Source organism: Amphiprion ocellaris, chromosome 4, assembly GCF_022539595.1.
Source record: "Amphiprion ocellaris isolate individual 3 ecotype Okinawa chromosome 4, ASM2253959v1, whole genome shotgun sequence".
In the NCBI taxonomy this organism is placed as follows: Eukaryota; Metazoa; Chordata; class Actinopteri; family Pomacentridae; genus Amphiprion; species Amphiprion ocellaris.
In genome coordinates, this window is record NC_072769.1 from 25,717,799 (window position 1) to 25,730,105 (window position 12,307).

At 42.5% G+C, this 12,307-nt stretch overlaps 1 protein-coding gene across 1 annotated transcript in view; it reads left to right on the plus strand.

Annotated features, from left to right (window-relative positions):
• The first annotated feature begins 3,449 nt into the window (after window positions 1–3,449).
• The window catches only part of tll1 (tolloid-like 1), a 65,234-nt gene continuing 56,376 nt past the window's right edge, over window positions 3,450–12,307 (plus strand). Inside the window, exon 1 of the mRNA XM_023287853.3 lies at window positions 3,450–4,130. Within this exon, the coding sequence (XP_023143621.2) occupies window positions 3,950–4,130 (181 nt within the window). The 5' untranslated portion in view covers window positions 3,450–3,949. The remainder of the gene's footprint in view (window positions 4,131–12,307) is intronic.

Consider the following 12,307-nt stretch of genomic DNA (forward strand, 5'->3'; position numbering starts at 1 on the left):
AATGACACAAGGACCAAGTGATTAGATTTTGGCAGTGATGCAGCTTATAGTCTGGATCCATGGATTTGTTAAAGATTTCTGTATCGTTGCGAGATAGCGGCACAGCGTCACTGTAACTATGACTACAAGTGAACACTACATCTGCTGCCTGCTGACGATCACATGATTGGTGGAGTACTACGCTCTCTTGGTGGTTTTCTTGTTTAATCCAGCGGATTGAATAATACAAAGGCAGACCATAAGGCAAATACCTGAAAACAGGACCAACAAAACAAGCAATATGTTTTGTGATTAAAAAAAAAAAAAAAAAAAGACAATTGTGAAATTAATGCAAAAGTAATGCAACCTTAGGGGTTTTGTCAGGAACCTAGAAAACAGCTAAATATGTCTCTGGAGCATCTTGACATTCATATATGATCAGTCAGCATACCTAACAGACTGAAAAGAAATAAACTGAAGTATGGTTCATGAGTGAAATCAGTTACAGAATATCAGTAAAGTTGCTAGCTGTTGGAAGTTTTCAGCCTTGATGGTAGCATGTTAGTTGGTTAATCCATCTCTTTGGTCCAGACTGAAATATCTCAACAAATATTTTATGGATTTCCATTAAATGTTGTACAATAATTGATTATCACTAGATGGTAAAGTTGAGGAACTTTGGTGATCATCAGTGCTTTGGTTTCTAACAAAATGCTTGCAACACTAACAACATTCCCATCAAGTTCAATTGCACTGTTAGTGCTAATTGGTAGTTGTTAGCATGCTAACATGCCAAATAATAATGGATGCAACAAAGCTTTATACCTGCTTACAATTCTACAGTTCTACAATTTAATTTAGGTTTTATCCAAACAACTGTACATCTGAGAGTAGATGCAAGGATCTAGGAGAAAACAAGAAGAGCCACAAACAATAACAATCTGTCAAGGGCAAATTTGTTCAGTGAAGAGCTGGGACTTTAGTCTTTTCTTAAAGACTGAGGGACAACAGTGTCTGTTGAAGTTTAAAAACAGGAGATAGCTTTTATTTTTCTGTTATATCTTTATGTAACTGATTAAATTTGAATATATTTTTATTTGCCAGAGATGATACAGTCTAACACAGTTCCATCTTGGAGCATTAAACTAATATGCTGCACAGAGAGTTTATGTCATGCTAATTTACAACTTTTGTCCTTACTTGTGCTTTTACAGTACAAATAAAATATACAGCTCTTCTTCTCATAACACAACAACGCACCTCAGACACCAAAAAACTAAACCCCACAGTAAACCTTATTGCTTGCTTTAACAGTATTTCATTGTCCACTTTTGCTGAGCTAAGCAGTAGAGCTCCAGCACTCTCTGTTGGTGATGTTTTTTTGTTTGTTTGTTTTTTTTTACAGTCACATTCAGTCTTGTGTTTCCAAGTTACTTTTCTGGGTCCTCTAACACCAAAGTTTTGAACAACAAGCCAGCACTGGTCTTGGCTTTAACATTTAGTGAGCAGTTTACATCAGAACCAGGATCTCTGCTGATTCTAATTGCTCACTTTGGTTGTTTTTCAGTTGCTCCTTTTGTCTTCTTACAAGAACACTCAGGTTGTCAACTATTCCTGGACAACAATCAGGAGTGTGTTGACCTGCACTAAATTAACTCCGTGTGTGTGTGTGTGTGTGTGTGTGTGTGTGTGTGTGTGTGTGTGTGTGTGTGTGTGTGTGTGTTGCCTCTAGGGGATTTGTGTCCATGCCTCGGGGCGTGTATAGTGGACAGCTTGCGGCGGGATTGATAGCGTGACGTCAGCGCGCCGCTACCTCTCCCAGAGGGCAGGATTAGTCGGGAGCAGCAGAGACAGCGCACCGGTAATCTCCCGGTAATAAATGGGGGAGACGGGCACGTTCGGAACTGCCGGTTCCGAGTGACACCGGAGGGCCCCCCCCCCCGCCCCCTTCCTCTGAAACCCCCGGAGAGGGACCCTGCATTTGGAGCATGATGGGTATCTTCGTGACGCCGCAGCAGACCGATGCGCTCCGGGCAGGTAAACGCAGCAGGTAAGCTGCGGAGACGCAGGCTGAACTTGTCTCAGAAGGATTTACCTTGGCAAGGTGTTCACAGGCTGCGCTGCTTGTCTGTCAACAACTGCTGCTGTTTTATTTTTACTGCTTCTGTCTGCCGTGTGCGTGCGTGCGTGTGTGCGCGCGTGTGTGCTTGTATAGGCTGCACTTGGGAGATTGTGGATGGTTGTTGACAACTTTACAGCCCGTGCAAAATTAAGGAAAAGAAGAAGTCATAGTGGCTCTAAATAGTATTTTCTTCACTTTTAACCCCCCCTGCCGTGGCTTCTTGCGCTCACATTGACACGCGGAGTGGAGGCAGCTCCACTGGACCCGTGGGTGTCAGGGATGCAGCGGAGGATCATGAACCCACGTGAACTCGGTGTACTCATCTGTTATTGACCCAACTACTGCTGGCAAGGTTATGACAGATTAGAGAATACATCATAGGTGATCTATCTATCTATCTATCTATCTATCTATCTATCTAAGCCAGACTAATCAGCTTGAACTGATTTGTGAATCAACAGAAATAAAGCATTAACGAAACACTTGAACTGTAAAATAAAACTCAAATCCGAGTGTTGGCTTTAAATATTCGATTCCTGGTGATGATTTTTAACATTTCCCAGACATTTCGCTTCATACATTTTGCGTTTTGCTACATGATGATGAAGTAAATATTATTTCTGGCTCTTATTTCTGCACTACTATAGCTAAAATACTGTAATCCAGTCTCGATCTGCGCGGCGGGATGCCGAGGCCTGAGGTGCGACTCTTTTTACGCACAAACTCTAGAATGCGTAAATGCTTTGCGTAATACCATTTTTTAAAACTTCAGCCTTTCTGTGATAGATGACAGAGGAGAGGCAGTATAAAGACTGACTAAAAATGTGTCCTAGTCTTTAGTACTTCTGAGCCTTTATGGTTTGTTGTCACCTACTTGGCACCTGCCTCTAAATAACCAGTTAACAGCTACTAAAACCCACAGGCAAATTTGTGGCCGCCGTGTTACTTTTACCGCTACCGGTTTTTCACTCTAAGTATGATTTTTACAGATCTGTGTGAGCAGAGGCTCAATAACCTGCAATGATCAGAGTGCGCTTCCTCTACTGTCACCGCGCCAAGATCACAAAGAAGCCTCTGATGTGTATTTGAGAGGTTATTCGACTGCTGGGGAGGTTTTTGTGCCTCCAGTTTGTTGGTGTGGTGTTGGTGGGGTTCACTGGATATGAAAACGGCTGCAAATGCTCAGTGAATAGAGACAAAAGTTTTGGTTCTGCACCACTTGGGTCGACCAGTGCAGGTATGTGGCGGTGAGTGTGTGTGTTTGTGTGTGAGGGCGGTGCGCTGACTCGGGCTGAGAGAGAGACAGCAGCACCACCGGACACAAGAGAGGGAGAGAGAGAGAGAGACAGAGAGAGAGAGGAGGAGGAGGAGAGGGAGAGATTGCGCTGCTCGAGAGACAACAGTGCTGGCTGGAAATATGCGAGGCGGATGTTTCTTGTGTGTGCAGCAGACACACCGCCGTGCGTCTTTACGCTCAGAGATCACCCGGTCCTGATCCCCCCTCCCCTCACACCGCTTCTCTCTCCTGTTTGTCCCGCAGCAGCTTCACCTGCGAAGCCACAGCGGAGGACTGCGCAGCTCCTCAGCGGACTCTCTGCTGACTGAGACACACCGGGACGGACGCGCAGATACCTCAGCGTACTTTTACGATGGAGGAGAGGCGGCCAGAGTAACTTACAGCAGCGACCCTCAGTATCCACACCGCAGACCGTCACAGAGGGCTCCGATCGTCACGATGAGCCGATAAATTCCTGCTCGCCGCTGCTTTCCCCGGACAGTGGATTGACCGTCTCCTGACAGCAGAGGAGACGAGCAGAGAGGCCTTTATTCGTTTGTTTCAGTCCTCAGATGGACCGAGTGCCAACGGCACTGGCCGCTAAGATGCGCTGGATCACGCTGGTGCTTGCCGGCTTGACTTTCTGGGGCAAAGTGACTATTTGTAACTGTTTCGACTACGAGGAGCCCGACTATGAATATTATGAAGAGGACAGAACGGAGACCATCGACTACAAGGACCCGTGCAAAGCTGGTGAGTCCCGACTCATAGTTGGTTTCAGTTTTTACGCGCAAAGTGACATGAAATGTGTTTTTGCGCGTCTGCTCACAGTGATCCTCCTGCCGCTGGCTCTGAGGTGGCACGTGTATGTGTGTATGAGCGATGACAGCGCGCATGGATGTGTGTTTGTGCATGTGTGCGCGCGCTCTCCGGTCCAGATGCCCCTCATTCCCCACCCTTTATAACCGGTAAGTCGGGTGATCCCGCAGATGGATGCCACGTGCAGCCCGGTGACGGTCCCGCTAAGCTTTGTGCACTTTTTCACTGCGCGCACACACACACGTCCAGCGCGTCCATCACCTGTAACCAAAATATCGATGCGCATATGGATAGGCTGTGTGTGTTTGTGTGCGTTTGCGCGTGTGTGCAGATGTTAAATCAACCATCAATGGAGATGAGAAACAGCTGAACTCCTCTGTACACACACACACATACACACACACACACACACACACACACACACACACACACACACACACACACACACACAGGCACGCACATGCAGCCACAGTTATCACATTTTTGTTGGACATTTAATGACAGACTGGAGCTGCTGTGGAACAACAGTAACCATGTTTGACCTAACGTGTTGTCTGCTTAATAAGAGAGGAAAATCTGTAATGAAATTAGAAATTCAGCTGTCAGTGAGTAGTTGTCACATTTTAAACACATAAAAGAAAATGCAAGTTTATTCCTCAGTGTTTTATAGCTCTTTTATAGGGGTGTCTTTGTGTTCCACCCATAAACTTGTGTTTTTCATTACAAAGCCTGGAGATTCACTTAGGATTTTACACAGTCACTGTATTAATCTTTCCTCCTCTCTTTAAGCACATGCTTTGAGCCCTGTGTGTACAGTATTTGTTGCTGTTCAGGGTTTATCTTGGCTCTGAGCGGACCTTTGGGGGGGTGACTCTGCACAACAGTGAACATAATTGGTCTGTGTACAGTGAAGGCAATAAGTCTGTGCTGTTGCACTTGACAGAAATCTGCATTTTTCAGGTATTGATAAACAAACATGCAAGAAAATTAAATTCCAGTTTACAAAGCAAGTTAAAAATTTCACTTAGATGCTTTTATTTTGAATTGTCTTATCTTATTGTGCTGGTGATTTTGCTTTAGTACTGACTAAAATCTCTTTAGGGGTCCAAAAAATTCAGTTTCAGTTTCCATTGACAGCGTTATCATGTTTGTGGGGCTGGTTGTGATTTAACTCTGCTACTAATGTGATACTGGAGTTTCATTAATGATGCAGAGAGTGGGAAAGTCTGCCCAAAACTAACTGCAAACTTTCCAATAAATCACTGTTTGTTGTTTTAAAATACGCTGTCATACAATAATTTTGTATAAAAATTGTGCGGTCCAGATGTAGGAAATGCAGGATGAGCAAAAAATATTGCAGTGCATTTGGATACGCTATTTGATAGTGTGTGTGTGTGTGTGTGTGTGTGTGTGTGTGTGTGTGTTTGCATGTGTGTGCAGATGTTAAATCAACCATCAATGGAGATGAGAAACAGCTGGAAAGGATAAGTAAACATGACTTAAAACCTATGCCAACTTCTAGTGCTGAACAGTTTAACATCTACGGTATGTTTTTGTGCTATCCAGGGAAAAGACGTTTGTTTGTCTTTAACATGAAGAATACTTTATTCATCACTAGTCTTTGTCTCAGTGTGGATTTTTGCTGTATGTTAATACTCCGACACCACAAGCATCATTCCTGGAGAGCAGGTAGAGGAATCTGAACTTCTTCCTCTCCTCTTCCTCTCCTCATCTCACCTTCTTTCCTCCCCTTTGTACAAATTTCTAAGAGATACGTCTGGAGGCTGCAAGACCACTAATCATCTTTTAAAGCCTGTTTAAATTGCACCCGTCTGACTTTGTGTGTTGTTTGTTTGTTCACGTGTGTCTTAATGGTACTTTGTGGCCTTAATGTTGTCTGTGATGACACGTCAGACTGATAAGAGCTCCACCCAGGGCACTGAGCGTCCACAAGCTGACCAACACACATTCCTCACATACCAAATACACAAACCTGACAACCCTGGACACTGGCCAGTGTGTGTGTGTGTGTGTTTTTCCTGTGCATGTTACACTGATCTCTGTGTGGGTGATTTTATGTTGATACTGCAATCCCGTGATTCTGTGGCTTTTAGCTATGCTAAGAACTTACCCTGTGTGTGTGTGTGTGTGTGTGTGTGTGTGTGTGTGTGTGTGTGTGTGTGTGTGTGTGTGTGTGTGTGTGTGTGTGTGTGTGTGTTTGGATGGAAGCCCGGCAGGTTACAGGGAGACAGTCAGTCTACGTATGTTTGAGCAACTGAGCGAGTCTTGTAGGTTAAAATAACTGAGAAAGAAAACACAGGCAGTGTTTTTATTTGCTAGTAATATCACTGTACATAAAGAATGTTTTATATTCACACACTGGCATCTCTTGCAGCCAACTGCACACACACTTGAGAGTTCCAGCGCTTACTATGATTGATTGTTTTTTCTTTTTTAGCAGCATCATGTGTCCACATTTTAGCAAGTCATTTCATTTTATGTTTAATGTCACTTTTGTTACTTTTCTAACACATTTTCAAATCATTTTGCCCACTTGGATTAAATATCAATCTGTTTATGTCCTCCACTGGACCTTCATGATTTACCATACACTCACTTTTTCCACTTCCCCTTGACATGATGACGTGGTTTGCTCTTGATTAGTGGACTGACAGAAAATTTATGATTTGACTTGAGGTCAGTGTCGGGGATACTTTCAAACTTCTGCCTGGTTCTCATCCGCAGATTGAGTTTGCTAAATTGCCATGTGGCTGAAAATGCTCCATGATTCTGAGCATTTCTTGGACTTCTCATCCGTTATGAGTTAAAAATTGAGGTTCAGAGTTCATTCTTGACCTTGGAAATATGGTTTGTTGATTATTTGAATCGATTTTGGCTTCCAGCAATGATGAAAACTAGATACTAGAGATAAAACGTTGATTGCACGGTACTCTGTTTTGCAATGATGTTCTTGTTTTGTCTTGTGTTAAAAATCAGCCTTGTTTTTGTGTTGGTGCACTTTGGCCCTCTGCTCTGTAAAAATCACACACTAAAGCGCTGGTTTGTTCACCCACTAATAGGGATCGTGAGCTGGGTTTAGTCCATTGTGAGACAGGTTAGCTTTACCCCACTGATGATTTGTTGTAATGGTAATCCTGCTCAGTACGAGAGGAATCACAGGTTTACACATTTGGAGTATGTGCTTGGCTGAGGAGTTGCAAAGCTTCCAGTGGGGAGATTATGACTGAATGCCTCTCAGTTAGAATCCTGCCTAGATGTGATGATACTGTGGAGCTGCAGAGCTTTGACTGGTCTGCGACAGCTTGATGCAGATGATGGCTGTCCCTCTCTTATCTGTTTATGTAGAAGAACTGGGCGCTAAATCACTTGCACATGACCCAAATTACTGTATTTGTTCTTAAACGTTTAGTTTTTTTTCAGTGCAAGGAAATCTAATGTGAAAAAAGTCAATCAATGCAAGATTTTTGCAAAGCTATCACTGCTATCTAAATATTTGTGACCTCAATAATGACCAGAAAATGATCATGATTTTTGCTCTAAGCAGCCCTCCTTTGAAACAGGAACTTAATTTGCACCAGTTTTGATTAGCAACTTATCCCCCCCCCCCCCCAAAAAAAAAAAAAAAAGATTGCAGTGTCTCATATGAGGCTCATAATTTTTTCATTGTACATGTTGATAATCTCTGTTTAGATTGACATATATCACTGGGTACGCATGGAATAGCTTTATGTGGCATACTGTGAATACAAACGAGTATTCCATCTCTTCATCTCATCCTTATCCTGCATCCTCACGACTTGATTTCCAAAACACTCGCCCTTAGCTGCCCTAGAGATAACTCTTCATTGCTCTTTTGGGTGTTCACATCTAACATGTGCACGTACATTCTCAAAACCTTGAAGATTTAAATACATAAACAGACGTGCACACGCAGATAAATCAGCCCTTATGCACGTAAACGTATGCTCACGTAGAACTGGACGTAAACCTTCTTGCGTGCACGCATATGAGCGTTTTCAGACATCTTCTTGGCTAGATCATGATGTCATGAATTTACAGATTCATCAACAGATTGCTTCAGTATGTGAGGAGCCAGCGGTTGTGTGTTTCTGTAAGAACGTGGAACGCGACTCATTCCAGGCCTGACCCTGTGGCATCGGTCTGAGTGGTTGGTATTCCGCCTCCTGTTTTTGCTGGGAAAACACAAGGGGAATATTTGGCTGTCTGCTTATCTCCTCCAAGTCCCCGCGCTGGTAGACAGGGGAACACACACTTCCAGGCCTTTGTGAAGTGATTTCCCCACGCGAACACACATACACACACATGCAAAGCTCCCTCCATTCACCCGCGCTTATCTCTTCCTGGTTGTCTGCATCCTGCCACTCAGCTGGAGATGACACACACACACACACACACACACACACACACACACACACACACACACACACACACACACACACGTACGCGTACGCACACGCACACTCGCTCTTACGTTCACTCGAGTCATTCATGCTTCCTTCCAAATCACTGTTCTCATAAAATCCTCACACACGGAGTGAAAGCTAAACAAACCTCGGTGTCCGAGCGCCGCAGGTCATTTCTTCAGGAGTGATCCAGGAGACCAGCAGCATTTTCTCTTCTTCAGATTCAATGCTGCTGCATCACACGAGCGTGTACAATACATAATGTATATTTTCACAGACTTAATGTACATCTCTGAGTTCAGTAGTTACCGCAAAGGATTTACAAGATTGAAGAGTTTGCGCAGTTTATGGGACAGTTAGGTAAAACCGTTATGATTGAACATTTGCAGTTATTCATGGAGAGAATTGGTTTGTTTTTGTTCATCACATGCAGCCAAAGCAGTTCTCCTTTTAAGTAATAACTCAGCTTCTGAAGTACTTAAGTAATGTCAGAGTTCCATTCAGACTTCTCTCCACCCTGCAACCACCACGAAGTGTTTCACGTTGGCTGAAACTCATTTGAATGTGATATGAAAGCTGAGGGATGTATATTGTTGCAGTTTGGTTGATGGTGTCTACTACACTAGGAGGAGAGTAGCCAAAAGTATATGCATAAGTAGTTAGATAAAGGTAAAGTCAGTGATTCTAATCCATAACTGGGGTTTTTCTGTGTCAAATTTAGTAAATATCTCCTCAAGGTAAAACAAGATAAGCCTTTATTAATCCCACAGTGGGTAAATTTGTAGTGTACAGCAGCAAACATAGTGCAAACATGTAGGAAATGTAGTACAACAACAACAATATACCAAAATATACGTAAGTCAAAATTATAGAAATACCACACATGCCAGTGGTGTTGCACAGATTCCTTCATGAATGGAAATAAAGACATAAGTATTAATATTGCACAGATTATTACCTATGTTGCATAGATTTTATGTATGTAGAAAAATACCTACGTAATATGTATGTATGTATGTATATGTTCTAGTATACAGTATGTAGAAAAATGGATATTGCATGGGTTTTTTTTTTGTTTGTTTTTAAAGTACAGAATATTCATCATTCACAGAATGTGTCTGTGTTGTACCAACAGAAGTATAACAGTTTGGTCTGCTACTTGTTAGCTCTGTGTGTACAATAACACAAATTGTCTCTGTAAATGGGAAACGAATCTATTCCAGCATGTCCTGTGGATGTTCCTGCTTGTGCACAGGACATAAGGAAAGGAGGCGATGGGAGTGAGACTGACGGTAGCACATCATAGCTATTTAAATATGAACTATTTTTCTCCAGAACTGCAAACTCTACCATTAACACACCAGATTCAAAGAACCATTTAAAATGAATACAGCATACAGTGAAGAGCAGAGAATTGCTTGATTTTTAAATTCGGATGGATACGTTTATGCTTGTGCGTACATCCGTGCTAATAAATCTACAGCAGAGGTGTGTATAATTTGTTTTTGGTTGCAGGTTCAACACAAAAAAAAGTTTTCTTCTTGATTTTTTGGGGAAAAAAGAAGCACATAAGCATAAATATATAAGTGGTTTTCTAAGATGCCATTTACATGCATGAACTACAACATTAAAGCTATCTGCGTAATACTTTTTTGGTTCACTTTGTGCTGCTAAAACAGTTCTTACCCGACAGGGCATGAACACAGGATCTCCTGTGGTCTCTGGCACTGGGATGCTGGCAGCAGATCCTTCGTTCCTCGGGGTTGCAGGGCCTGTAAGCTTCATGGATAGGGCTTGCTCGATTAAACGGGAGATCTGTGGAGTTTGGATGTTGGATCAACACGTTGAGCTCTTCAGCAGTTTCTGTGGTGTTTTAGAGGACATTATTGTGCTGGGGGAAGCTGCAGATGTCGGTTAGTGTCGTTACGATTTGGGGAGTGTCAAAGTGACCTCCACATACACTACCGTTCAAAAGTTTGGGGTCACTTAGAAATGTCCTTATTTTTGAAAGAAAAACATTTTTTTCAGTGAAGATAACATTAAATTAAGCAGAAATACAATCTAGGCATTGTTAATGTGGTAAATGACTATTCTAGCTGGAAACGGCTGATTTTTAATGGAATATCTCCATAGGGGTACAGAGGAACATTTAAAGATAAAGATAAAGATAAGATAAGATAAAGTTCTTTATTTCTCCCCACTCTAGGGGAAATTTACATTGTTACAGCAGCTTTATTTACAATATATACAAGGGTGGCAAAATTTTTTAACAGAAAAAATAAAAATAAAAATAGAGTTTAAAAGTGCAGAGATGTGCAGTGCAAGAATGTCAGTGCAAATTTTATGGTTTGGGGTGGTAATGATATAGTCCAGTTTATGTTAACATCAGCCAGTGATGCTGATGTTGTAAAGTCTTATAGCAGATGGGATGAAGGACCTGCGATAGCGCTCTTTCTTGCAGGGTGGATGTCTCAGTCTGCTGCTGAAGGAGCTGCTTAAAGACCCCACAGTGTCATGCAGTGGGTGAGAGGGATTGTCCATGATGGATGTGAGCTTTGCCAACATCCTCCTCTCACCCACCTCCTCTATGGAGTCCAGGGAACAGGGATTTCCAGCAACCATCACTCCTGTGTTCTAATGCTACATTGTGTTAGCTAATTGTGTTGAAAGACTAATTGATGATTAGAAAACCCTTGTGGAATTATGTTAGCACATGAATAAAAGTGTGAGTTTTCATGGAAAACATGAAATTGCCTGAGTGACCCCAAACTTTTGAACATTAGTGTAGATGCCAGAAGCCAAAGTTTTCCAGCAGAGTATTGCACTTTAACAAAAGGAACGATGTTTTTCACGTCACCTGTCAGTGGATTTAATGTTGTGGCCCATCTGTCCTTCACTTCTTTCGGTTATTTTAGATATCTTCTTTCTATAGATTTGTGATAAGCATTACATTTTCAGTTCATACTCATATTTTTGTTAACATTTTTGCTAATCTGTATGCACTCATATGCGCTCATCTTCCACTGTATGCAATGGCACCACATGTCCACTACAAAGTTCATGTTTTAAAGCCAAAAAGGAATTGAAGATACATGTGGATTTTTAATATAAATCATGCATGGTATGTGAAAATAAACAATGTACATAATATATATTGGTTACAGACTTTATACTCTGTATTGGGATTTTACTTGACTCCTGTAGTGTCTATTCAGACCCACACACACGACCAGTTTTGTAAAAGTGCAACTTCCACTCTAGTAATCTGTGCACTAGGTGTACCTTAAACAGTTGGATGTGTGCCCATGCCCATCAGTGTGTGCTGAGTTTTTCATTTGGAGAGCGAAGCCCACCATGTCGTGACAGCGAGCTGCTGCTACTGTTCACCCCTTCCCCCATTCCTCAGTAGGAAGGAAACAAGAGCAACGTGCGAATGTGTGCGTTTGACACTGTGGCTGCGTCATGTGTGTGTGTGTGTGTGTGTGTGTGTGTGTGTGTGTTAGCGAGGGAGCAAGTGGTCTCACTCATATTATATTAAACAGGATTTTCCCGAGCAGAGTGCTGCTGCCACTGAGCTTCCGAAGTCTTCCTCAGGATTCCCGCCTCAGCACAAACTCTGCGGTCGTGCCGAGAGCCGACTGTTTGTTCTGGAGCGTCATTGTTCCG